The sequence below is a fragment of the Colletes latitarsis genome, chromosome 1, assembly GCF_051014445.1.
Source record: "Colletes latitarsis isolate SP2378_abdomen chromosome 1, iyColLati1, whole genome shotgun sequence".
Taxonomy (NCBI): Eukaryota; Metazoa; Arthropoda; class Insecta; order Hymenoptera; family Colletidae; genus Colletes; species Colletes latitarsis.
Genome location: NC_135134.1, coordinates 41,156,120 through 41,183,809, shown reverse-complemented (window position 1 = coordinate 41,183,809; position 27,690 = coordinate 41,156,120). Strand labels below are relative to the sequence as shown.

General features: G+C 34.1%; 1 protein-coding gene across 6 annotated transcripts in view; it reads right to left on the bottom strand.

The window, feature by feature from the left end:
* LOC143345127 (neural-cadherin) overlaps positions 1-27,690 on the bottom strand; it is a 354,511-nt gene that overhangs the window by 17,873 nt on the left and 308,948 nt on the right. For all 6 annotated transcript variants that reach the window (XM_076772006.1, XM_076771962.1, XM_076771979.1 and 3 more), the window contains 4 exons: positions 7,131-7,274; positions 4,280-4,395; positions 3,259-3,423; positions 118-255 (listed from right to left, as the gene is read on the bottom strand). In XM_076772006.1, coding sequence (XP_076628121.1) covers positions 118-255; positions 3,259-3,423; positions 4,280-4,395; positions 7,131-7,274 — 563 coding nt within the window. The remainder of the gene's footprint in view (positions 1-117; positions 256-3,258; positions 3,424-4,279; positions 4,396-7,130; positions 7,275-27,690) is intronic.

The window sequence follows — 27,690 nt, the reverse complement described above, 5'->3', positions numbered from 1 at the left end:
CGATTTATAACGAAAAGCCACATCAAGTTTGTCTCGACAGTGGCGTGTAACGCCGGTTGGATAATTTATGATCGATAAGCTGCGTTTCCGAAAACGTATGCTCGATGATTTACGAACCTTTAGAACGAATATTTCTCCAGTCGTGCGATTAATATCGAATTTACTGTTCGCTGGGTTGTCAGGATCGATTCCCTGGCCCGTCAGGAAATAGACGATATTTTGTGGCCTCTCCTTGTCGCCATCGGTTGCCATGACCTGCGTAAGAGACAGAATTCAAGACATATAATTAACGTTTTCTCGTTCTGTTCGATTGCAATAATAACCTCCTGATACGAGGATTTGTTTAAAAAATGCAGTACAGTAATTATTCTTAAAATAAGCTCCAGACGTAATTCTATCTTTCCTAACTTGGGGGGTCCCCCTTAGAGACCAGTGAAAAACAATGCTTTGTGAAAAGCCGCCGGTGTGCTCAGCTTCTTCGTGAGACCTTCACAAATTATATTTAATACTAAACCTATCACGACCGGTCAAATGACCGTTTTTAAAATTCCGTATAGAATTTCTAACATACAATGTTATTTTAGCACCGTTTAACTTCATGACTTTTCTTATAGTATATGTACAATTAATTTTTAAAAATTCACGTGTATTTTTATTGTTTAATTTTAATAATATATACAGGGTGTACGGCCACACCTGTGGAAAAATTTTAATGGGAGATTGTAGAGGCCAAAATAAGACGAAAATCACTTAACTGAGGCTTCGTTAAAAAGTTATTCAAAAATTAAATTAAAAAATTTCAAATCATACTGAAAAAATTATTTTCAGTTGCGGGAGTCAAGTACAATAATTTTTGGTGAATAGATATACCTCCGAAATCCTACACACTTTCGAGAAAAAAATTCGAATAGGTGCTTAAATTTTTTGGCGAAAAAAAATTTTTTCAAATCGATCTGGAAAAATTATTTTCAGTTGCAGGGGTCAATTACAATCATTTTTGGTGAATACATATATCCCCGAATTCCTACACATTTTCGAGAAAAAAATTCCTTACCGAAAATATAATTTCAGGCCAGAAATATCACTCCAAAATTTCACCCGTATCTTTAAAACGTCATAACTTCTGAACGGATTGAAGGATTTTAATGTTTAAAAAAGCAAATAATGCGTATTTTAATGGAGAATATGTAGAAATTCTAACAATAATGAAAAAGTTGTTCCTTGACCTCGTAAAGTTAGAAAAACCCCATAAAAATGGTCCAATATTCAAACGGTCATAACTTCTACAATAGTCAATGGATCTCATTGAAATTTAGCATGGAAGTAGAGTTCATAGATACCTACAAAAAAGTTCTAAACAACTTTTTTGTACAGCGTCAAACAAATTTATTAAAAAGGAAAAACGAATGTTTAAGAAAAATTGACAGGGGGTAGGTGCCTAATTTTTTCGACAAAATTACAAAATTTCGAATCGTTCTGAAAAAATTATTTTCGGTTGCGGGGGCCAATTACAATCATTTTTGGTCATTAGACATATCCCCGAAATCCTACGCAGTTTCGAGAAAAAAATTTCTTACCGAAAATATAATGTCTGACCATACCATTGATATATTTCACTGAAATTTCATGCGTATGTTTAAAATATCATAACTTCTGGACGGATTGAAGGATTTTAATGATTCAAAATTCAAATAATGCGTATTAATGGTCCTCTAGAGCCCCCGAAAAATTACTTTAGTGTTAATAACTTTTTAACAAAGCTTCAATCAACAAATTAGTATTCTTGATTTTCGTCTTATTTTGGCCACTAGAATCTCCTATTAAAATTTTTCCCAGGCGTGGCCGAACATCATGTATACTTATATATATTTATGATATATCAAAGATGAAAGTAGAGAATCTTCAGTTTCCACTGAAAGTACTAAAATTTTGCAATCGTATAATTCCGAAGCTACTCACGATTTATCCAACATTTTACCGCAGTTAGAAACGGTAAAGCTTCCTCTTTAAAATGGTTAGTAGATTATGTCGATCCGATTTTCCGTTTTGGAGATATCGTAATTTATGTAAAAGGTAATTTTTTTGATTTCCACTATCTATGCTTCCCTCTCGCACGTGCATCGTGCTGACCTAGTCCAATCACCTGATCGAGTGACCTATATTTCTAAGGAGGTTAACGACCTCGCGACGTCAACAATAAAAAGTAAACAAACGCTTCAAATCCTTATATCTCCGAAACTAACCACGCAATTGACTAAAATGAACACTCATTTTAAAAAGGATTTCATCCCCTATCCGACGAATATATTAACTATTATTATTTATGCTGTCTTCTATATTTATTTCAAAGTTTTCTTTGACTCTATTGCGCCCAAAGAACTGGTGTGCGATAAAACTGGATTATAAATTGTTCGTTTAATTGAAAATAAATTTAAATTTATATACAGGATGTTTGCGTAATTGTTAGGCAGCATTTTTTCGTAAATAATAGTTTCCTTTGGAACTAACTACGTCATCAACTTGAAACAAAATTCGTTTTTAAGGGCGTTTTAACGTCTTTCTCAAGCGATATTTATTTTAAGAATCATTACTGTAATGTTTCATACAAAATTTCTTCCACCGCGTACTATACATCTTAAATTTATCTTCTAAACTAAATATTCCAAATTTCATGTCACATTCTGTGCACCATGTTCCACACATCATATTGCATATTTTATGCACTTCATTATATATTCCATACAGTTCGTACTTTATATCTCGTATTCTTCGTCTTATATCTCACGTTCTGCATTTCGAAGTACTCGGTAGCTCGAATATAACATTAAAATGCCCTATCATTTAAGTAATTTAAGAATTCTTCTTAAATTCTAAGTCTAACTTTGCAAATTTATTTCAACGCATCTCAAACAGAGACAACATTTTATTCGAATATGACTAAACGCTTCTGTACGACTTCGTACAATATGCATGAGTGTCAGAAAGATAAATCTAATAATCTTTAAAATAAATTACATTGCTTGAATCGACTGCAATAATCTGTTTCCTCTTCCTTTAAATTGCTCTATTTTCAAATATTATTTATTTGCTGAATAATAACATTAGTATTACGAACGACAAAGAAAGCGGATATTGTTACATAATTTTATCGTAATTAAGCAACGAAGCTTCACGAACATGGCGCAACATTCAAATTAGACTGACAGAATAATTTGATAGTATTCGGTGAAAATTCGACGCGACGAGAATAATAATTACCTTAAGGATACGTTTTGGCAGACTCCTGTCATCTTCCTCGGTGATTTGCGTTTTGTAATTTTGACGCTCGAAGACAGGCGGATTGTCGTTCACGTCCTTCACGTGTATCACGACCGTAGTATTATTTTCTTTCAAGTTGTCCGAGGCGGTAAGGCGAAGCGAGTACTGCGAGATTAGAGCGAAACAAGTGGATAAGAGCATTCACAGCAGCCGGAATCGAGCTGTTGAGACGGCAGCATTTGTTCTCGGGAGTAATCAGAGTCCCGAAGAGAAAATTAGTTCAAAGGGATTCGTTCCGTAAATAAAAAATGGCACGAGAGCACGTAATTATACAAACAAAATTCTTCGGGAACCAGGAATTCGGTCTTCCGACTTTATGCGTGCCGGAAATTAACGACACGCTTAACTCGATGCGGGAATTCCAATGGAATAAAAGTTCGACCGCGTAAAAAATTTTACGAGGTCACCGAATTAACGGAAATTTAGCTGGAACATAAAGCTTTCCGGTTTAATGAATTCCGCGAGAATGTTGAATTATTAATAATGCTTTAGCGGGGAAAATTTTATTTTATTATTTAAAAAATGAGACAAAGGTGAAAAATAATTTCAGACTACTGGGAAAGCTGAAACTTTTTGGCGAACATTCGATATCCTACTGTGTGGTGTATAAATGTATTTAAATTTTTCAGTGTTTCAGATTTTTTAGTAGGTACTGAAAATTAGTTATAGTATTAGTTATTAGTAGCTAAGTTAATAGTTATGCACCACACAGCACGATCCTGGTGATGTGCCTGAGCCGCATAAAACCGAAGAACGTATTAAAGGAACGACAAACGAGTGGACAGAGAACCGTGTAATAACAGCAAAAGTTTTCGCGCTATTTCACAGTTTTATTGGGACACTGGGTAATAAAACGGGCAGTAACGCGGTTAAAGGGATTAACCAGGGACATACGCAGGGGCCTTTGTGTTCTTTTTTTATCGTTGTCGCGGTTTTTTTGTCGTTTGATTGATGCACTAACCCTTTTCCTCGTCTCGTAATCCAATGCGCTTGCGACGTAGATGGCGCCAGTCATATTCTTCACGGCGAATGCGCCTCCTAAGTTACCGCCCGTAATCTCGTATCGAATACGCGATGCTGCAAAACGCAAAAAATAGATCCTCTCAGATGCAATTCTTACAAGAAAAAAGGAAAATTACGACGGTATTTACTGTCCTATACAACCGTGTCACGGCGTACCGGCGAAATGTCCCGGAAACTTTCGTTCTTAATGGCGAAAGAAGCGTGGCTGGTCGAATTGTAAAACGATCCCTCTTGATTTAAATAACGGAAATTAAATTTCTTCTTCTGCTTGACGAGCAAATGAGGTTCCATTAGCGGCGTAACAAGCTGCCGAGTTCAATTTCGAGCAATCTATTTTGTTGCGAGAGCTGCTCTCGACCCTTTGCTGTTTGTAAAGTGTGTACATTAGAGACGGAACAGAGATCCAATATGGCGGCCAAATAACGTTCTGGCTTCTTTTCTACTTAAATGTGTTTACACGTGCTGATTGGAGGATTTAAATCGTGGGAGCATATATTTACGAACGGTATAAATAAATTTGGGACAAAACTTTTACGAGAATAACTACCGAGACAAATTTTAAGTTACGTAGTTTACAATTGTCGAAAGTTAAAGATTTGCCACGAACTTATGAAATTTTTGATCTCGATTTTATAAATCTTTAAAAGTAACTTTCCGTTCTACTTAAAGAAATGTTTATTTACAACTAATGGAACTCGTTTCAAGATGAAATTAATTCATTAATTCCCGCTTTCGAGTGGAAATATTGGAAATGCCGGTTCCTGCGAAACGTCAAGTGAAGAAAAAATATCTTTCCTTAAAATGGAGTTAATTATTCTGTTAAGAATTGATAATTCTGAAACGACCGAACCGAATGAAGCGTTAAGATTTCTTCCCAGTCGTTCACGGTGAGTTTTAATAATCGACCTGCTGCGTGATTAATTCTAAGTACAAGATTCGTTAAACCAGCCACTCTTCAAATTTTCACCATGGAAAATTTCCCAAGGGGACGCGTGCAATCATAAGTAGCAATGAAATTAGTTTTCCCACCTGGGTTCTTTTGCGCACGAACCAAAGCGACCAAGTCGCTGAACTTCGCCCTTAAACGAGATTCATTAGAATTTAATAACGCCGAACGTCGAAGTTCTTAATTGGTGCCCGCTAGATAAATATGTTTCGCGACTTCGTTCAGCCATCCAGTATTTAAACTTCCGTAACCAGTTAACGCGACTTCGAAGTAAGTCGCGGACTGCTAGACGGATTTTGTTATCCGATGTAACTTGTTATCCGGGTTAACACTTTAATGGCCCCACGTTTCATCCTAGCACGTTAGAACCACCCTAAAATTCCCCTTCGACCCGATATAAAATCGAACAGTTTATAAATATTACATGGTTTTGTCATTAAACAAACATACAAATGCCAATTTTGTTAAATCACAATATAGAATCAAAGTTTCTAATTAGTTTATTCGAATTTAAGTCGACAACTTATCAACTGCTTTTGAAGACGATTCGTCGATCGATTTCAAACGGCTTCAAACGGTTTCAAACAAGTTTCTGACTAGATATAAGACTTCAAACGGCTTCAAACAAGTTTCTATACTGACTAGATGCTAGGAATATTATTACAAGGACTTCTAAATATGACTGAAGTGCTTTTCGACCAAATATGATATTGAACACTTCATAAATATTAATTCTACATAGTTTCATTATTAAACAAACATATAAATTTTCTAATTTTGAAGATGATTCATTGATCGATTTCGAAACTGCTTCAAACAAGTTTCTATACTAATCACATGCTAGAAATATTATTATAAATACCATAGAAACGATTGAACAAACGTAATAAATTGAATAGATGACGACATGGTGAAATCACATACACGTGACAGCGGCCGTCAAAGCGTTAGGGATAATACTTTATACTTGGAGTATAAAATCATTAGGCGGAAAAGAGAGAAGACACTCGTCGAGAAGTTTTGCTTGCCGATGTGAAATCGTTTGCGCGGATTGAAAATTATTTTCAGCCGCGCGATGCTTTTATCTTTCCGTCCGCGTCGAGAAATTTGATTTCTCGATTTTATTTTGTCAGCGATAAAACTTATTCAATTTAAAGTTTCATCCCGCGCGAGCAAACAGGAAGTTATTTCGTACGACTGTTCCAAATAATTCTTGCCCGTCGAAAACAAATCTTCTTGTCACTCGTTTTTAGTCGGTCAAATTAGAAAGAAACATTTTTTAAACTAAAGTAAAGCATCGCTATAAAATTTAACTACAAACACTGGACGCTATTTACTTTGTAAATAATGGATAACGAACGTTTGGAAAAAGAATAAAAATCAGTATGCATCAAAGAATTCATTTCTTTTTATGAAAAAAATAAAACAGGCATCGAGTCGTCTCGTAATAAATTAAAAAATTTAATCTATCGATAACCATTATCTAAATTTGAGTAATGCTATTGGTTATTTTTTATTAAATATTGTGGTTGAAAGTAATTGCTTTGAATAAATTTCTCTATTGAAAATGAATTTAAAATGAGCTTTTTCCCAACACGTAAGATTTGGGTTGGTTTGAATAATCAATTTATTTATGTAGTCGAATTACTATTAAATGGTTTTATACTCGTAAAAAAATGACTATTGCAATTTTGAAGCGTGAATTTCGAAGTGTGTCACATCGTCGACGAAAAATTATCATAATACGACAGAAAAAAATTTCTACTGGCACGTGTTGCGGAAAAAGGATTCCACGCTTTGAACTCTCAAAGCTAAAAGCTGTGTAGTAGATGTATTCACTCACATTCGTCATGATCTTTGGCGGTGACAGTGAGGACCGTGTGCTGAATATCTTCATTTTCGTCTACTTCTGCCTCGTAGAGGTCCTTGTCGAAATAAGGCGGATTGTCGTTCTTGTCAGCTATTCCAATACGGATGAATTTCGTTACTGTAACAGACAAAAAATAGTCACCGCGTTAAAATCTCGTTTCATTAATGCGTCTCGTTGCGGTATGAAAGTCAGCGAATACGAATCGCGTGAAATCCTTTCGAAGAATGCAAAGCCTTTCATATTTCCATCTGATACATATATCTTGGAAATGTAAATTCAATTTTTCTTTTTTCCCCCAAATCCCCTGATTTCTGGAAGCTCGCAGTCAGCGAAGAAAAATTCGAGGACGGTTGAGAATATTCAGACTCGGTGCAATCTATAATACTTTATTAACACTGTTTCTACCAAAGGTGTCGAAATACATCTCTTAAAATTTGAAATTATTTTATAAATCAATTTTCCTCAATTCTCATTTTATAAAAATATTTAGTTTAGATAGCGATGTTTTTCAATTTAAAAAGAAAGTTAACAAACGTTTACTTATTTTTAATCTCTTTTATAAGTTTCTGTTATCTAAATTATATCCAATGTTATGATCTAATTAAATATATTTAAATTTAAGGCACTTTTGAAACTATAGCTTTTATAATATTTTTTAGTTTAACATTATTTCTACTAAAGATGATGAAGAACACTTTTTAAAATTATAATTTATTACAAATAATATAATTTTCATTAGAAATTATTTACAGTTATTTTAGAAATAGCGTCTACTCATTTTTAGTTGCTACGTTTCCTTTTCTATTTCCTCCAATCTCACAGACGATTAAATCATGTTTGGAAAAGTTTTGTATCGTCAACATTTCATATAACTATAGCTTTATAACATGTGCTTAGACTGAAGGTTTTCTATTTTTCCTCACTTTTGAACAAGTAAATAATTTTCATCGATTTTTCCAAACCTTGATATTTCACATTTAATTCCTGTAGGTAATTTAATGGAAAATTCACGCGCGATAATTGATTAGCTTCCTCTGCGGACCGGAGATTTGAGAAATCGGTTATCGATCGTCGCGATAAAATAGTTAAATGAAGACAGAAGTTCGTTATGGAAGCAGCGATGGGCACTAATTGATTATAAATTCTTAACTTCGCTAAAGTTCGTCTCCTAACTCGTTTACCGTTTAAAAAGAAACTGGAAATGTTGGATGAAAATAAGGATTATTACTTATCTTCTGAATTAAAAAAACATTTTTAAGAATATAATATGAGAAAAGTCACGCTACTGCGTTGTTACTGTATCGTTTAATGCAATATTTTCGAATCGAATCAATGTCTGTGTATCTCTGCAAGCTTCTGTTAAAAATTTTGAATTCATTAGTTGAATTTTTAACAGTGATCCAGTATGGTTGCAATTTCATCTCTCTGCAGAGTAATATGAAATGATATGATAAACTATGCGCTTCACAAACGGGAAGAAAAATATGCATGCCCATTCCGTTTGATTTTTGAGACACAAATTTAATACTTCTCTCTGAAATATTAAACATCATACCACAAGTTACGATGATATGAATTCTGGACTTATATGTTCTCTAGATTTATATGTTCGTGATATTTATAATGAATTTGTTAATTCAATATCAGTTTAAATTACAGGGAAAATTTCTGGAATAAACTATCAACCGTTATTATGGAATTAAATTTAATAATCTTATTAAAAACAGGTTTTTTTGTTCTTTCGGCACATTCGTCTATTTTAAAACATAACATAACTAACTAAAAATTCCAATGCAATAATCGAGTACGAGGTTTTAAGAATATTTCAAAATTAAAACTGGTTTAAACTCTACAAATGTTTTGTCTCAAAACAATAATTCTTTCTATTATAATATATAAAAACGATTAGGGTTAAAAATCCGATGTTTATTAAACGAGCAATTCTAATCAATTTAACAGTTCTTATTTTAAAAATCTAACCAACTGATTCCTCTGCCTATATTTTCTAAAATTGAAATGCAAAAAACATACAAGGCCTGACTCGTTGGGCTCACTATTGTTTCTCGAAGTTCCGTTGAGTATTATAATTCTAAAGTTTGCATTCCTCCGGCTACTTTAATCGATTTGAACAAACGTTATAGGTGATTTGACGCAGGGGGCTGAGAATTAATTTGTAATATTTGTCGAGCATAGGTGAAGCTTCTTCCCCGCGACTTGGTCGTCGCTTCAACAAAGAAGCGTTGCTCGTTTCGCGAAAATAAACACAAAAGTCGCGAGAGATGAACAACGGTTTCGAATTGAGTGCACGAAATCGAGATTTACAGAATCTTTCAGACGTCGTAGCGGTTACTGAAAACCATCCCGACGGCAGAAACGTCGGTTGTATTTCCATCTCCATTTTCAGAGAAACGGAATTCACGTGTGCCTGGCTGGCAAGCATGTAATCGGCAGAACGGTGTATTCGAAACGTCAGTGCGGCGGTAATAGGTGGATTATTAAGATGAAAATCCGGCCGTCAATTTGGTGGACACTGGGGATGCGTTGCTGCAGGCAATTATGCTTCAGTGCGCCTGCAACGACGTGTCTTGGGGAGGACTCCAGGTTTAACTTGCCTCATTCTCTTTACTCGACAAATACCCCACCTGATTAACTTAACTCGCACAGCTACGCTCGGTACGCTGGAACGCTTTACTGGCCAGCGATTCTAAATCGAGGGAATTAATTCTGTCACTAAAATGGTGCTCGAATAAGTGCTAACGACAATTTCCAATGACGATTTCAACAATTAGACAATTGGGATAAAATTTGCATAATGGATAACCATTAACAATAACGTGTGTATGAAAAAGTAAATGCAGAAGGGAAGAAGAAGGAAAATTCAATGGGTAGTCGAGGAGTAAATATATACAAATTCGTAGTTGAGCACTTGTGAGAAATATAGAGGTTGAGTGTCACCCTCTGTTGGCGAGCGCGGAAATTGTCGCCACACCATTTTATGCGATCGATACAAATGCTAAAACACTTGTATCATTTCGTATAACGAAAGTGATACTACAAACGAGGTATACGAGTAGACTTTACAGCCAATGTATTTTTTCGGCACATTTTCTGGGGCTCTAGAAGCTCTTGTTTGAAAATTGGACTATTTTTATGGGGTCTTTCTCATTTTACAAACCATTTTACAGAACCATTTCTGGCCACACATTTATTTTCGGTATAGAATATTTTACTCGAAAAATAATATTTTTACTAAAAGTAATTGTAACTGATCCCAGCAACTAAAATTAATTTTTCCAGAACGATTTGAAACTTTTCAATTTTGACAACAAATTTGTCCACCTTCTTGAATTTTTTTCTCGAAAATGTATAAGATTTCGGAGGTATGTGTATTCACCAAAAATGATTGTAGTTGACCCCCGCAAGGGAAAATAATTTTTTCAGAACGATTTGAAATTTTTTTTTCACCGAAAAATTTAGGCAGCCTAAAAGACCTCCTGTCGATTTTTCTTAAAAATTCGTTTTTGATTTTTAGTAATTTTGTTTGGCGCCCTGTAGAAAAGTTGTCTAATACTTTTTTGTAGGTACCCATAAGCTCTACTTCAGAAAAAAGTTTCATTGAAATATATTTACTATTGTAGGAGTTATGGCTGTTTGAAAATTGGACCATGTTTATGGGGTTTTTCTAAATTTACGGGGTCAAGGAACAACTTTTTCATTATTGTTAGAATTTCTACATATTTTTCACTAAAATACGCGTTATTTGCCTTTTTAAACATTAAAATCCTTCAAACCGTTCAGAAGTTATGACGTTTTAAAGATATGCATGAAATTTCAGTGGAATATATCAATGGTATGGTCAGACATTACATTTTCGGTAAGGAATTTTTTTCTCGAAACTGCGTAGAATTTCGATGATATGTCTATTGACCAAAAATGATTGTAATTGACCCTCGCAACCGAAAATAATTTTTTTCTAACAATTTGAAATTTTTTAATTTTGTCGAAAGTTTTATACATTTTCGAATTTTTTTCTAGGAAGTGGGTAGGAATTCAGGGGTATGTTTATTCACCAAACATGATTGTAATTGGCCTCTGCAATCAAAAATAATTTTTCCAGAATGATTTGAAATTTTTTAATATCGTCGAAAAATTTATCCATCTACCCTCTGTCGATTTTTCTTAAAAAATTGTTTTTGATTTTAAACTTTCTCTGTTGCTGCTTAGACGAGACCTTTTTCAACGGTTCCAAATTAACATGAATTTTTTTACAAGCTCTCTCTGAATATTCCAGAGTTTGTAGTTCGATCAGTTTGGATCTGTATTTCCTGTAGTCTTTAAATAAATGTCGGAATTGTTCGCTGTATCAGATGTCAACCAGAGGACGTGTGTTTTCTTTGGCCATCGTAAAAATATCCACGAGAAATTTGTATCGCCGGACAAAACAGTTAATCAAACATATCGCACGGACGATCTCCAAAGACTACAAAAAGATTTGTGTATGGCTTTCGTTTGCATTCTGCATGACGGTACGTCGCGTCATACTTCCCTCAACGTCACAGTGTTTTTGGGCGATACAAAAACGCTGGTGCTTCCATATTCGCGTACAAATATCTTTTTTTTTTTTAACAACTCAGTTAAAAGGTCATCGTCACTGTACGAAACAAAACATTTAGAAAGCCGCGATAGAGACTTCAAACATTTTGACGAAAGAAGACTTCTAGCACTTTTGCCAGGTGTGACAGACACAATGGGAATGGCGTGTGCATTCAACAACAAAATCATCAAACATGAAAAAATGGCTGTCAGGTAAAAAATTTTCATCGAATAACGAGGCAATTGCCAAAACAAATCATACTACACGGATGAGATGAACAAGTACTTGCAAAATAAGACAACTCTGTTTCTCAAAAAATTATGCTTTCTTCATTTTTACATTTTATCGAACAACTCTCGTATTTCTGATTTTTGACAAAAATAAAATTCTTCGTGATAGTTTATGGTTATGACATTTTATATTTTTAACTATAATATTACAGACATCTGAAATCGTACCGTGTCCATGTAAAGGAAACATGATGGTTAGATCGAAGAAACGATCACGATCTATGGAAAATCGTCTGTGATAATTGCTGTTTCACTGTAGCACAATGCAGAAACAGCACAAAGCCTATATAATTGCTTCGTGAATTTTGAACGACTGTCGCAAACATAGACGTTTCCGAACGAACTGGATCGAAGTAAAAGCTACTCGAGATCGTCCCAATAATTATAGTTTTCATCCTACCCTCAAAAGTTTTTTCAAAGGGAACATACAGAAGCAAACACGAATAAAATTGCTGAAAGATTACTAAAAGATGAAAGAAAAAAAACCAGTTACCTTTATCGAAAATAATCGAACCAGCATATCTGGATATTTTCTTAATTTATTGCTAAATGGAACAAGTGGAATACAAATATTGGATACTGTAAGGGTAAAAGAACGATCCCTAAAAAGAAAACGCATAGTGGATATAGTAATAATAATATGAATTGTAGCGACACTTCTTGCGCTCGCCAACAGAGGGCTACGCTCTTACCTTTCTCACAAGTGCTCGACTATCTACTCGTACACACACACTACTCGACCAATCATTCAATGTCCCCTCTTCTTTCCTTCCGCAAGCCGCTGCAAAATAACTCGAAACCAGGGACGTATCGAAAAACGATAAGAATGAAATTAATTTTCGACTCAAAGCGTTTACGGTTACAAGCCTGATTTCGTCGCCGATATTCAATCTATCCAACGTCGTATCGAAGAATTTAATCGATCAAACTTTCTTCCAGCGTCGTACCGTGAAAATCGATAGTTACGCAAACTTCACCGAAAGTCTCGTCGGTTCGAAACGGGGGGGTGAAAAAAAGGAGAGAAAACAACGGACGAACGTGTGACGGTTCCCTGCGGGCACGCGGGACAGTAGACGCGCGAGGACATCGACGAACAAAGTTCTGATTCGTCCCGTTCGGCTCTTTTCAACGAACCTCAGGCGTCGTCCGGCTCTTCCGCGCGTTTGAAGTTACATCGAATTAATTTCCGTCGCGCGTCCAGAACCGATGAAACATAAAAAAAAAGAGGTGGAACGCGTTAACGTTTATATGCCTGGAGCCACCCTAAACCTCGAGGAATTAATTATGCTGACAGGCCCTCCCCCACCGCGGTGATTGCTCTTTCCAACTATGGAAACCGCCACGACTGAGCCGCAACAATTCCGAGGGTTTTCTTCCCCCGATTGATTCGCGACCCACTTTCGCTCGACCGTAATTCTTAATGCGCGGCTTTCGACGATTTATTGGTAACCAGAGGCGGTTGAGCCGTTGGAATCACAAAAATCAGGCCGGATACGGGTGGTCGTACGCTTGTAATTCCTGGATTTTTTTCGAGAAGGGATTCTCATTAGACACTTTTTTTCAGCGAGTTTTCTGAAACTAAGAACTGTTGAAAATATGTTCTGCGAATTCTGTGTACAGAACGTTCCGTAGCAGTCAGTTAATTCAGAGTTGCAGGGAAGCAGTAGAAAAAGTACATATTAATATCCTGTTTGACCTTTACTAGTGGTTCTTTAGAATTTTTAGAGGGAAACGGTGAAATATTTTTGGATTAAGTTTGAATACGTATATTTAGTTATATATTTGAAGAATGTCCACAATTTTTTCCATAAGAAAATATTCAATATTTTAGAAATTATGGCAATTTGAGTAAAAGTCCTTCAAAAAAAGTGCCTCCATGGTTGTCACTTTATTAGTGGTTCCTTTCGACTTTTTAGAGGGGAACGATGAAATATTTTTATGTTAAATTTCAACACATATATTTAGATATATATTTGAAGAATGTCCACAATTTTTTCCATACAAAAATATTCGATATTTTAGAAGTTATCTTAGTAAAAGTCCTTTAAAAAAAGATACCTCCATTAAAAATTACTTCAAGAAGAAACACTTCATAACTCAAAAATAAGGTCAATTAAAACACAGATTTATACGAATTTTTGTTATTGTTTTTTTTCTGTAGAATCCCTCTTTGAAGTGGGTCTCACATGCTACGGAAAACCCTGTGTACAGGATATATTTGGTACAACCAAGAAATGGGTGATTCTACGTGGAAAAATAAGTCAAAAAAGAAGATATAACATTTTTTTTTCGAAGTTTCATATCTGAGAAAATTTAATTTGAAAATTTGTCGGAGATGTGTGCGATTGAGTATGATTTCCATGGCTCGCTTGACCATTAACTGGTATTTCTACTTGCATGGCTGACTATTCATAGTTGTTTCTACTTGCACTGATTTTTACTCAACTCTGTTGTTTTCGATGTTAAGAAACAATATCACCGATCATAGAATTTGTTAATAATTTAAAATTGCAGGTCAGTATTTAAATCTCAAATATTTATAAAGGTATAATATATACATAATACCTAAAATCAGTTTTCAATTATTCAAATAATGTGAGGTTGTGATATATCGTTCTTTTACTTTGTTCTTCTAGTATTACATATTTACTTTCTAGCATTATATATCGTGTTTTCATGTTCTTTAACTTGTATTTTTATTTCCGTTTTCTTCCTTGAAAAAACCATTCAACTTTTACCTGAAACATTTGTTGGTGTAATCAACAATTTCAAAGATATTCAATATAACAATAATAAAGATATTAAAGTTATTTTAAATATTCTATAATTGTTGAGAAAATGAAAATAACATAGAAGAAAGACAATTAAGTCTTGTTTGTGGAGGATCGACAAAGGTGGACTATACTTGCCCATTTAAGGAGTAAAGTGACCACATTCATTTACAAGACGTGATTTTGATCGATCGATTGGTTTGATATGAGCTCAAAATTCTATGATGCTCGTGAACCTACTGATGTTTGTACAAACATGTATCGAGTTGCGAGTCCTTGGATAATTATCGTCCCTTCATTAGTAGCAACCTAAGCCGCGGAAAGCATTAAGTGACCAATGGTATCACCGATCAATGATCAATTTACCTGAACCAGCCTTTTGGTAAATCTGGTATTGCTTCTAATCATCTACAAAATGCAATTAAGATAAATTGTTTGTGGAACTGATGATATTTATTGGCATTTCTTATATTATTGACACAATTCAAACACCAAATATTATTGAAAGACAAGATGTACAGTAATGATTCTTAAAATGAACATCGCCCCGGAGTTGACATGTTCATTTTTCGTAGAACGGAGGCGTAATTCGACACCAGCAGACGTTTATACACAACGATATTATTGAGCCTCGGGGGGATAAAAATGTTCATTTTTCGGATTAATTAAGTTCATTTTTCATACACGAGATCCTGTAGTTATTTCGAACCGCGTATTAAACGTTTATAAAATTTAATTTGGTACTAGTCAATTGATTGAAAAAATGTTACTTCTATGATAAGTAATCAACTAATGACTAAAATACGTTGGCCAAAAACTTTATTTAATTAAGAGCTTAATATCGCATGAACCGAAGGTACTGGTCTTAATTAATATTAATGTAGGAACCTTGTACTTACAAAGACAAAGACTAATATTATTTCTCGCGGGAAAGAGAACTTTACCATCTCATTAAAATACATTTTCATTAAACCGTGGACGGACTGCTTACGATTCGTAAATAGCGCTTTCACGGCCTCAGATTGAAACTGTTTTAAGAAATATAATCATTCTTTTGTATTTGTGTTGGACACCGTCACTCCTACTCATATTCGTACATTATAATCGTGATTAGAATATTAAAAATTATTTACTACTTCTTGAAACTACACGAAGGAGTTTTAAACAAATATCAAGCTTATTGTGCCGCGAATAAAAATTAAATTGTAATATGTACAATATTATAAATAATCTATTCGATTATCCATGTCTTTAAAAATTCTTCTGTGCTTCGAACGAATCAAAAACCTGTAATATTATAGATGCATTAGTCAGCGTGAAACGATCCAGAAAAGTCGAAGAATTTTTGGATATAGTAGAAAGTTAAGGACTAAAATAGAAACAATTTCTTCTAAGAGCCACTCGAACATTCGTCAAGAGGAACATCGCCAGCTTCTACTCGAGCATCTGATGCTCATTAGAACTCCATTTTTTTCAGAGAACAATGCCAAGAGAAGAGGATGGAAAGTATTTATGTGAAAGCTCGTCAACGTCTATAATTTAAGCATCATTGTAAACAAAAAAAAATACTTTAGTACTTTTAGTCATTTTGTTGTAAAATCTCTCCTCGTTTAGACTGCCAATCAACATTCTATTGTATTTCGTCTATCTTCAAATAAAATACAACATCTATAGTCATATCGGCTTATCATTTTCAAAGTCTTATAAAAAAAACAATTGCAAGTTAAACATAAGATAAACAATTTTAGTCTGTCATACAAGAAATTTATTATTTGTGTATTAATAACTATTTATTAATATTAGATTTATCAAATCTGTAATTGATATATGAATATATCAATTAACCTAACCCCAATTAATATATATCAAATTTTCTTGATATTAAAGTTTCTGATTTTTATAATGTATAATTACTTCTTCCTTTGTCCTCAAAGTATTATATGTATATTTCTTTGTAAATGTGAGAAAGGCTTTTCTACTTTTCCTGTTCTTAACTTTAATCAATGTTTTAATTACAAATGAAAAGTTCAAAAAATAAAGAACAACGTTATCTCATATCTTGAAAAATATATAAATCTTCTTACTTGTATTTAAATACGTTTAGGTCCCTCTTTGAAAGTGAAATATTGCATTTTAAAATAAATATGAATAGACTTTAAACAAAGGTAAAAACTAGTTACGTGCATTGATAATTCTAAATTTGTTTATATTTTACGTTTAAATATATCAGATCCACTCGTTTCAATTAAGTTCTATAGAATCTTTCCGATGTACGATTCCGTGAATTTCAGACATCAAATATCGAAGTTTGAAACAGTTATTGTAAACTTCGACTCGAGTGAATATCGATGCCGCTCGAACACATTTGAATACACTTTGAACCCTTAAAGTTTGATTGAAACTAACAAAACTGGGTGAAACCAGCGAGGATGACTTCCCCTTTATCAAGTTCATTATTTACACGGGATGGAGAATTATATAATCGATTTGTGGAATTTGTTAATTTTCGAAACGTTTATCAGAAGAATTTTTCGACTCGATCAAATTTTATCGATATTGGCACTCTTTCGCGGGGAATTGGACACAAACTTTCGTAAACGTCATTTTATATTCCGATAAATTTTGAAAACGTTCAAATGAAAACTTCAGAAACTAGAAATAATATTTTGCGTCCGCGGAGTAAGATCTTTTAACCGAAAGTTATCGTTGAATATTCATAGAAATTCTGGAATTTTTACATTTTCCGAATGTTGATATGAAAATGGAAAAGAGGAACCGTTGTCGCGTGGTCAGAAAAATCTTTATGAAAAATGGAACATTACCATTTTGTTACTTCCTTCAAAATATTCATTTTTAAAAGTTCGACGAAAAATTTAATTAATTTCAGAGGAGAAAATTTCTATAAAAATTTTTTCTTCTTTTATTGAACGTTTTTTTTTAAGTTTTACACGGCAAAAGTTAAAGTTATTTCAATCGACCGGTTGGTCTAATAAACTATTCGCCGATGAAATCGTTTTTCGATGACCATCCCTTACGATTGGAACGCGTTCCTCGCGAACCACGAAACTATTTTTAATTGCATCTCTAGCAGTATTAAAATCTCTGAATTACTAGAGCATGCAACGCCCTGAATTAATTACACCCACTCTTTTTTCCCGATATTTTTTTCGAACGGAAAATATCGGGCAGGAACACTTTAAATTTCCGATTTAGACCAGAAATGGAACATACTTTTAAAACCATAATGGAAGTTTGCACTTACACGCCGTGCGAACAAGATATTTTATTCGATGTATTAAATTCATAAACAGTTTTCTGAGTAATAAATTCTAATTATATATAATTTCAGCAGTAACTTGTTTATTAATTGAGAATAATGAAACGTTATGAGCGAATGAAAGTTCTCGAGCGATGAAGATAAAAAAGTCCAAGCAAAAAGTGATTAATGATGATCGTGATGAGGATATTATTAGTGCAGGTACTTCACAGAAAAAGTAAGAAATATTAGATGAAATTACAGAATATTTTAATTGACATTAAAAATTCTTCTTTCATGTTGATACAGAACTTAATAACATTTGATATCGAGGCTTGGTAACTATTGACGCTAGCCTCTAGTAATATTTTTTATTAAACTCTAGTATTTTTAGATATCGAGATTTAAAAAACTGCATCGTACGGTGCAATTAAAATTATAGATTGCCACAAAAAAACCCAGCAGTTGCATTCTTTAAATACACGAATACATAAAAATTTTATAAATCAATCTGTGTTATTTTAATTTTTGTAACATTTTTGTAAATCTCTAACCGGTTTAGAATAATATTTTTCCCCAATATGAAGTCTCTGTTACTGTTTGGAGGAGACTTTTTCCAACGGTTCCAAAATAAAAATTTTAGAAATCAATTGAGTGTTAATTTTTATAACATTTTTGTAAATCTCTAATTGGTTTAGAATAATACTTTTCCTCAGTATGAAGTCCCGTTTAAATCTATTCTGTAGTTAAAACATGGCCAAGGGGTTGCTAAAACGCGTGTTCGCGTAAACAGAAAAATCAAATTTTTCTCGATTACGATGCATTGTTTTCTCCTGGAACAGCAAGTAAAAACATCGATTCGTTAACTTTCCTAACGGGGATCCCTCTATAAGTTAGAAGTCGCGTTAATGGTTGTGTGCTGATCCACCCCGGTCGGTCAGCGCGGGGCCAACGAAACCAAAAGTCGTTCTGACCTGGCGCGACGCAAGTTTACAAATTTACCGTTGCACTTAAACCGGAAACGCGGTTCCGTAGTCTCGCCTCGGCCATTAAATCCATGAAGAAACGAGTGGACAAAAGTTTAACGAGTTCGAAAAGGCCATCGGTTATCGGCGGGAATCGAAATCAAGGGGTTGGGGGTTGTTTTCTCGTAACACGTCCAGTAATGGCTACACCCAATGACGGCCACGCCGAATCCACGAAACGCGTTACTGGGCCACGTGTAAGAAATCGATGAAGCCCCCACCCCGTCTTCCAACCCCTTTGCAACCACTTTCCAAGCACCAACGGTCCGGAGAACTTGCCCCGCGGCCGCACCCTTCGATTCACTCGATTGCTTTCGAAAATACTTGATCTCTATTGCCTTCGATCGCCTGACCGCGATCGCCTATTCAATAGGGGTTAAGAAAATAAAGCTGGAGACGTTACGACGCTGAACCGAGCTCGCTACCCTCTGCACCCGTGCGTCAACCCTTTCGAGTCGTCCCGAGTTGAATTCGAGCTGGACAATGGCCAAGAGAACGATTAACGCAAATTATCGCGGGGGGTCTCGGTTCACGGAGATTCCAGTTTGATACTAATTAATTGGCCACCCCTAATGGACCCACAGCGTGGCCAAACGCGAATCTAGATAATAAAAAGTCCTACTCGTTAGAGGCAGCTTCCTATGCTAACTTTTTTGGGGTCGTTATAAAGGGGAGACTTCACTTTTCAAATGCAGATTCGATTTTAGATTTTAATTTGACGTTTCACTTTTTTAAACCGATACCAATGCATTTCTAAAATTATTTCAATTAAAATCAGTCCAAACACCACATAAATCAGATTACTTTTAATTAACTTGACATATACAGGGTGTCACCAAATCTGAGCACCTTTAATATCTAATTTGTTTTTAACGGTGGAATAAAGTATTAGAGGAAAATATTAGTGGTTTGAAAGAGACAAATGTTATAATAAACAAACAATTTTTTTGGAAATTACATTTTTAGAAATTTTAAAGTATTCGAAATATTTTTATTATCGTACTATCGTAGCTGATAATAAGGCAAATTGAAACTTACATTTACACATTTATAGTTACTAACACAGTTACTTTATTAAATATTATCGATACTAATTTAATAATATTAATAATTAATCTTTAACTAATTTTTAAACTTTTCATAGCCATTTGAATTGCATCTAATTTTTGAAAGATTACCATTTTTCCGTTTACCTATTATCCTAAAAGTTTTTCTAAGGAATTTGTAAGTGTGAAAATTTTGGATCCCAAGTAGAGAAATTGTACAGCTACGAGGAAAGCAAAGGATGCTCAGTGGAGACAAATGGATAGTATCGCTCTTTTGTTCTTCTTGACGACACGACAGGCTTCTCTAAAAAGACCGAACTCAGAACTTGATTGCTACGTTTCTTGCTTAATTGGAATTGTTTGCGACAATGATGTAATCGAGTATCCAATCGGGCGGAGATTGCTCGGCCGAGTGAAAGAAACTGGGAACTCGGAGGAGGTGCGAACGAATTTTTTCCGCTTGTCTTGTTAGTGTCGCTCTTGAGGACGCGATAGGACACCAAGCCTCCGCGTTTCACAGACCGGGAAATCATTTTTACGTTTTCCATTTACGCGCGCGCTCTACGAGAAAAACAAAAATACACGACGCGAAATGTCCATCGATTCTTCGTAACCAGAGACAATTCCTACAAACGTGTTTCAACAGTTTCTGATTCATTCGAGTCTGGAATTGAGGTTGCTGGTCGAGCTTCGGTAAAGAATAATATTTTTAAAGCAATTTTACACGCATTATTTAATTTTATTAAATTATTTTACTTTATTATTTTTTAATTTTATGTCAGATTAGTTTCATAGCAGGTAGGTGCCATTTTATAGCTAATATTTCCGTAAAGTAAGTAGTTTACACTTTTCGTTGGAACTTAAAGAACAATTAACCAAAGGTTCACGTGTATCGAACGACAATAGTAGAAGTTATGGGAAAATCACAAACATACAGATATCTGTAAACTTTCGTTTATGTATACGAAATTGTATTTTGTATATTTATATAAAATTCTTTATATTATACCGAGTGTCTTAGCTAAAGGTTAAAATAAGTAACTATACTTCTTCATTCAGAAAATTGTATGAAAAATTAGTGACATATACAATTCACATTAAAGCAATGGACTGAAATAATTTATAGAATACTACAAATGCATTTGCAAATGCTCAGCAAAATCATACTCGAGATAGCAGGAATTAATAATGAATGTCTACACGAAATTAATTGCACCGTTATTGAATTCGAACTATGGTTATAATTTGCAACGAACAATCGTACGAATTGTTTTTTAGTTTATTCTTTAATACGACGTGTATAAAGGAAGAAATGAGGCAGTGCAGTTAACAAAATATTATTCATTTACGTTCTAATATTATTCAAGTTCTGATGGCTATTTAAAGCCACAGTTCGTGTAATTAAGAAACATGCATCGTTAACATGAAAAGTGCTTGGGGTAAAAAATTTCTAACCCGCGTCTTTAATGTTTCACGGAAGAAGTAATTTTAACCAGAGCGGTTTCAACTCACGAGAGGCATAACTCTACACGCTCGAAGTTCATTTGGAATGATTCATATTTAATGACCATTCCATTTAACATAAATTAAAAGAAACGTAGTTTGAATACTTTAACTGGAATGTTCCTTGTAAAATGCATATTTAATAAACTTTCGCCTCGAAATTTCTGCTATGTTTTACATATACAAAATTTTTCATGAAATATGTTTAAAAAAAAAATAATTATAAAATTGTATAGTATATATTATTATATTATATGTTTAAATTTTGTATAGTATATTCAAAATCGTTTGAAAAGAATTTGTTAATATTGACAGTCTGGTTTATTACTTACGTTCGAAATCAAATAATTAATAGCACGTATTCAAATTTAAGTGTATATTACTCTAATGAGAACATTAATTATCAACACTGTATTTACGATCATTACAGCCATGTAATATCAATGATCATTTATCATAATAATGTGAAGCAGGCAAACCCCGTCGGAAATTAATTCTATCTATAATTAGATAATAGTTAATCAACGTAGTTTCAAATTTCAGAACGGCATTAGTCATTTTAAATGCTAGAAAACGTGTTATGTTAAAAACTCTTCGAATTTTATTTAAAGAACTGTAATTGTTGAAAGATTAACTAAGCATTGCGCGTTGACCATTGTTCTCATCATATTCTATAATGATCGATGAAATTTACTGCAATCCTCATACAGTAATAATTTTTAAAATTGTACAAATTTTTTAAATTTGTCAAATCATTTTTAAACTTCTTACTCGTCTATTGATTATTACTCATAATAAATGGCCAGTATTTAATCAATCTAGACAGATACTGAAAAAGATAAAAATCCCTCTTCGCGACATTTGAAAATTAAATTTCGTCGAGCCACGATTCTCAGTCATGTCTTATTTAACAAGTAAAAGAAAAGGAAAGTTTCATCTTGTTTTGCTCTTGAATATCCTGTGGAAAGAATAACAAATCGAAATATGTTCACGTATAGCAAAACCAAATTTTATTCGTACGTTATAAACTTTTAATATATGGGGTTTAATCTTGAAAAATTTCTTGAAATTCGTAACTTGTCACCTTTGTAAGGAGACACAATGTCTCGACATCGAAATACCAATCACGTACCAGTTTTTGCAACAGCAACTCACAGTCACCAACAATCGCATGAAACTTGGTCAGAAATTTGAATCGTTCAATAGATATTCGAATCTCGTACCAACCAAACTTCTATTAATATGTATATGTACTTGCCAGAAATGCATTACAATAAGCTTATAGTGGTCATTAAATAATTATCGATTTACGTTGTTCAATTGGAGTATCTATGCTGGTATTTAACGTATAAATTAAAAAGAACAATGTCACAACTTTCGAACAAGTTAGAATACTCGTCGATATTGGAACGCTAGTCTGTCATTTCATAAGCTAACGGAATTACGAAGCTTGTTAACTAAAGTGTGAGGGAGCATGTTCGTAAGTTGCGCTTAAATCTTAAAGACAATGTGCACCTGCTGCATAATTAATTTCATTGCACGTCATACCCTGATCGTACGTAACCCTATTCCACTTTTCTACATACAGTGTGTCCCAAAAACAAATGTACAAATTTTGTAAGTAAACCAAAAGATCTAATTAGTATTCATGACGCTTTGAAAGTTACAAATAAATTTTTGAAATGAATTTTATTTCACATTTACATCTTGAATGAAACTATTTTCATCGTACAACGAAACTATAAAGTATAGGCAATTGAAATGTCAAGTTTTGTCGTTTCGTTTAAGATTGCAAGCTCTGTTTGGGTTTGAATGGGTTTGAAGTAGATTCATCTTGAGTGAAACTATTTTCATCGTACAACGAAACTATAAAGTATTATAGGTAATTGAAATGTCAAGTTTTGTCGTTTCATTTAAGATTGTAAGCTCTGTTTGGGTTTGAATGGGTTTGAAGTAGATTCATCTTGAGTGAAACTATTTTCATCGTACAACGAAACTATAAATTACCACAGACAATTGAAACGTCAAGATTTGTCGTTTTGTTTAAGATTGAAAGTTGGGTTTGAGTTTGAATATGTTTGAAGTAGAGTCATCTTGAGTCAAACTATTTTCATCGTACAATGAAACTATAAAGTACTATAAACAATTGAAACCTCAAGATTTGTTTCGTTTAAGATTGAAAACTACATTTGAGTTTGAATGCTATTGAAACCTCAAGATTTGTTTCGTTTAAGATTGAAAACTATATTTGAGTTTGAAACTATAAAACACTATAGAAAATTGAAACGTCAAGACTTTGTTTAAGATTGAAAGCTGTGTTTAGGTTTGAATGGGTTTGAAAAATATTAACAGAGAACTAGTAGCAGTGGAGATAATATTTCAAGTGATAAAGTTATGTCGAACACCAAGAATATTACATTAAACTCAGCTTCTACGTCTCGAATCCGAATTCTTTAGCATATAAAGTACGCAGGATCAGCTTCTACGATATTAAAAACTCGCTGTCTCAAGCTGAGCGTGTAAGACATCCGTTTTACCAAGGGCTGTTTCGGAATCGAGACGAAGAAAAGCGGTCACACAATCGTGAAGAAAATCTTGGGTGACGCGAAGAGTACAATTAAACGCGCTAACTTCCTTAAGCGGATAATCGCTGGGGTTCAATTCACCCTGGAGTGGATCGACCCGACCTGACAGGAAGACGGATCGCCTAAAGGTAGAGGGACCGTATTGAATGATGTACAGGGTGTCCCAACGATCATACAGCAAGAAGTGAATTGGTTATTATGAATACAAATATCTAAAGTGTCATATTATTTTGTCTTCGTACTGTATAAATAAATCTATCAGTATATATATGTATTTTTATTAAATTGTTTCTTTTCCAAATTTTCAACTTTTTTTAATTTTTTAATAGTACCAAATCTAGGAAATATATTTACGAAATTTTGCTTTTTAATTCTGTACAGATTTCAAACACAGTCAACAGACTACTTTCTATCGGTAGTTTAGTTCGCGTTAATTTATTCAATAAAATTTTAACGAATTTTTTCGAGCGGTATCTACACCAGCAAAGCTGCGGGATAAAAGTAATATAGAATAAAAATTGTTTGTAAACCCTATCGCGTATGCGTGCGTTTGACCGATAAGTTTCTAGTATAGGTTTTCATACTGTAACGTGGCAGTATTTCGGACAACTGTTTTAATAGAATGAGCTTTCAAACGTAACTAGCCTTATCGTTATTTATGAAACTATTCTAATCAAACTTGTGACTTAGAAAGTATCTTTAAAAATCTGATGTATATAACGGTAAGATAATTACTTTCGAAAATTAATAATATTAAAGTAATTATTTAAAACCACAGTGTTGCTGTTGGCAGAACCGTGGAGATTTTTAATCACTCATGTGGCGCCATATTCTACACATTTTCAGAGTTGAATTTCTCGGTAACCGAAAGCCTTGCAAAAAAAAATTTTATTCTACATTTTCGATTTATCCTCGCATGAAAAATCACCCATTCCCCTGTTGTGAAACGATTACTGGGATACCTTGTATACAAATGGCTGTTTTTGTTCTCGTGTAGTGTGCTGTGTTGCGTTAAAATGGAAAAGAAAAATATGTCAGTCCGAATTGCAATTGCACAGCCAAGCGTGTGTATGTTCGACTCGATGATAAAAAATTTTACAACAAATCAGTATTGTTGTAACGGAAATTCTCTCCTTAATTAAGAATGAAAAATAATAAACATAAGTCTTCTTTAAGAGAGGACAATAAAAATATATATATATGAGTATTCAGATATAGTTTCAGTTGTACACATTATACACAATACAATGAAAGAAAATAAATTTTATTATTACTCGTATTGAATATTTATAGTTTATAGTTATTTTTAGTTAGAGAAGAACTTTCTGTTTTATTATTATTAGATACACAATTGTTTAAAGTTATGTACTCGATGGGGGGAGAGTTTCTCAAAACAATTTTCTTATTTATCACCACCATGTAGAGCGTTAGATGCTATGGTATATTGTATTTCTCTTTCGTTCAATGGCTCTTATAATTTCAGAGATATTAGCAAATGAAAAATCAGAATTCCTTCGAAGGGCTGAAAACACCCCAAGAACTATCTAGATTCATTTTTTGGCCATCGTGGACTTCAATGCTCCGTACCATTTATTTTGATACGAATTCTCAGATCGGTACAACGCGAGAGCGTATCTCGTTTTCGCGAACAATCGCGTCGAGATAAAACTGTTGGAGTGGAAAAAAAGGGTTCAGAAGCAGCAGGGGGTAGCGAGAAGGAGGCGAGATTCCTGACTTAATTTCCTTCCTGTTTTCCGTAGGAATAAATCTCCGGTGATAAATCCGCGGTAATAAATCGCGGGGGAAAAATAGTGTCACGTTGCGAGGGCGAGCCAAGTATATCACGTCCGCACGCTCGGCTTACGAGCCCAGCACCTGTGTGTTCATACGTGGCTAAGCGTCCGAGTATACGGGGTGTGCCGCGAATTACTGGCCGACCGATTCGATCGCCTTGCAATTTGCGTGGGGGAAAACTGTTAGTAGATAAAATCTCGCCGCAGTGTCCCGTCCGCGTAAAATCTCGCCCGGTTTCTGTCTCCGCGACGAGTTATGGCCGCGGCGAGTTATCTTCGCGCCACCCACTGGACTTTTTCGGGGATAAAATGCGCGGCGCCATAACGCTTAAAACGGTAAAGGTCTCTGCGTTTCACCGAGCTTGTTGCATTTTAATTCCTACTGTCGTTGTATTAGAAGATTTTTAATAAGCGTAGGGACAGGCAAATTTTTCAAGAGATAAATCAACCCCTTGCCATACAATAACGTGTCTGACTCGTTACAAGTTCTTGATGACAAGTTTAACAATCATGAGGCTACTCACTCGTTATCGAGGCTTATACAGGGTGTTCAGCCACCTCTGGGAAAAATTTTAATGGAAGATTCTAGAGACTAAAATAAGAAATACAAGAATACTAATTTGTTGATGGAGGCTTCGTTAAAAAGTTAACGTTTAAAGTTCTGCCAGTACTGAATTTTTTTCTAGAAAGTGGATAGAATTTCGGAGGTAGGTCTATTCACCAAAAATTATTGTAATTGACCCCCGCAATCGAAAATAATTTTTCCAGAACGATTTGAAATTTTTTAATTTTGCCGAAAAATTTCACACCTTCTCGAATTTTTTTCTCGAAAGTGGATAGGATTTCGAGGTTATGTCTAATGATCAAAAATGATTGTAATGGATCTCCGCAACCGAAAATAATTTTTTCAGAACGATTTGAAATTTTTTTTTTAGCCGACAAATTTCAGGGAAACATGTCAATGTATGGTCAGACATTACATTTTCGGTAAGGAATTTTTTTCTCGAAAATGCGTAGGATTTCGGTGGTATGTCTAATGACCAAAAATGATTGTAATTGAGTCCCACAACCAAAAATAATTTTTTTAGAATGATTTGAAAATTTTTAATTTAATATTTTAATAACTTTTTAACGAAGCCTCAGTCGAGAAATTGATATTCTTGATTTTCGACTTATTTTGGCCTCTAGAATCTCCCACTTTATTTACAAATAGAAAACGTATAAATACTAGTCACTACCTGAAATGTTTGGAATGTCGTAATGTGTCTGTAACTGCACTACCTTTTTTCATTTTCACCTGCATATATCATGAACAGGTAAATTATGAGATTAAAGACTCAAGTAAGACCTTTAACACTACCTATAAAAATGGCGACACTGGATAAAACATTTCATCGTATGTTTACAAAACATGTTTACTTTGACGCTTACTTGATTTTACTAGCTTGCTATATCGTGTCCCGAACTATACCGTCGCATAGAGGGGTATTTGCCCCAATAAGCTGGATATAAAAAGATTTTAAAAATTTGACGTAAACTACAATATTTTTCCTGACCGAGGTATGTAGTTGAATATGCGAGGGATATTGTATCAACGTTCTTTTTTTCATTTGTGCACTCATAAATTGCTGTGCTTTGTGCAGATGTCTGTTCATAAACGTCCGTCATGG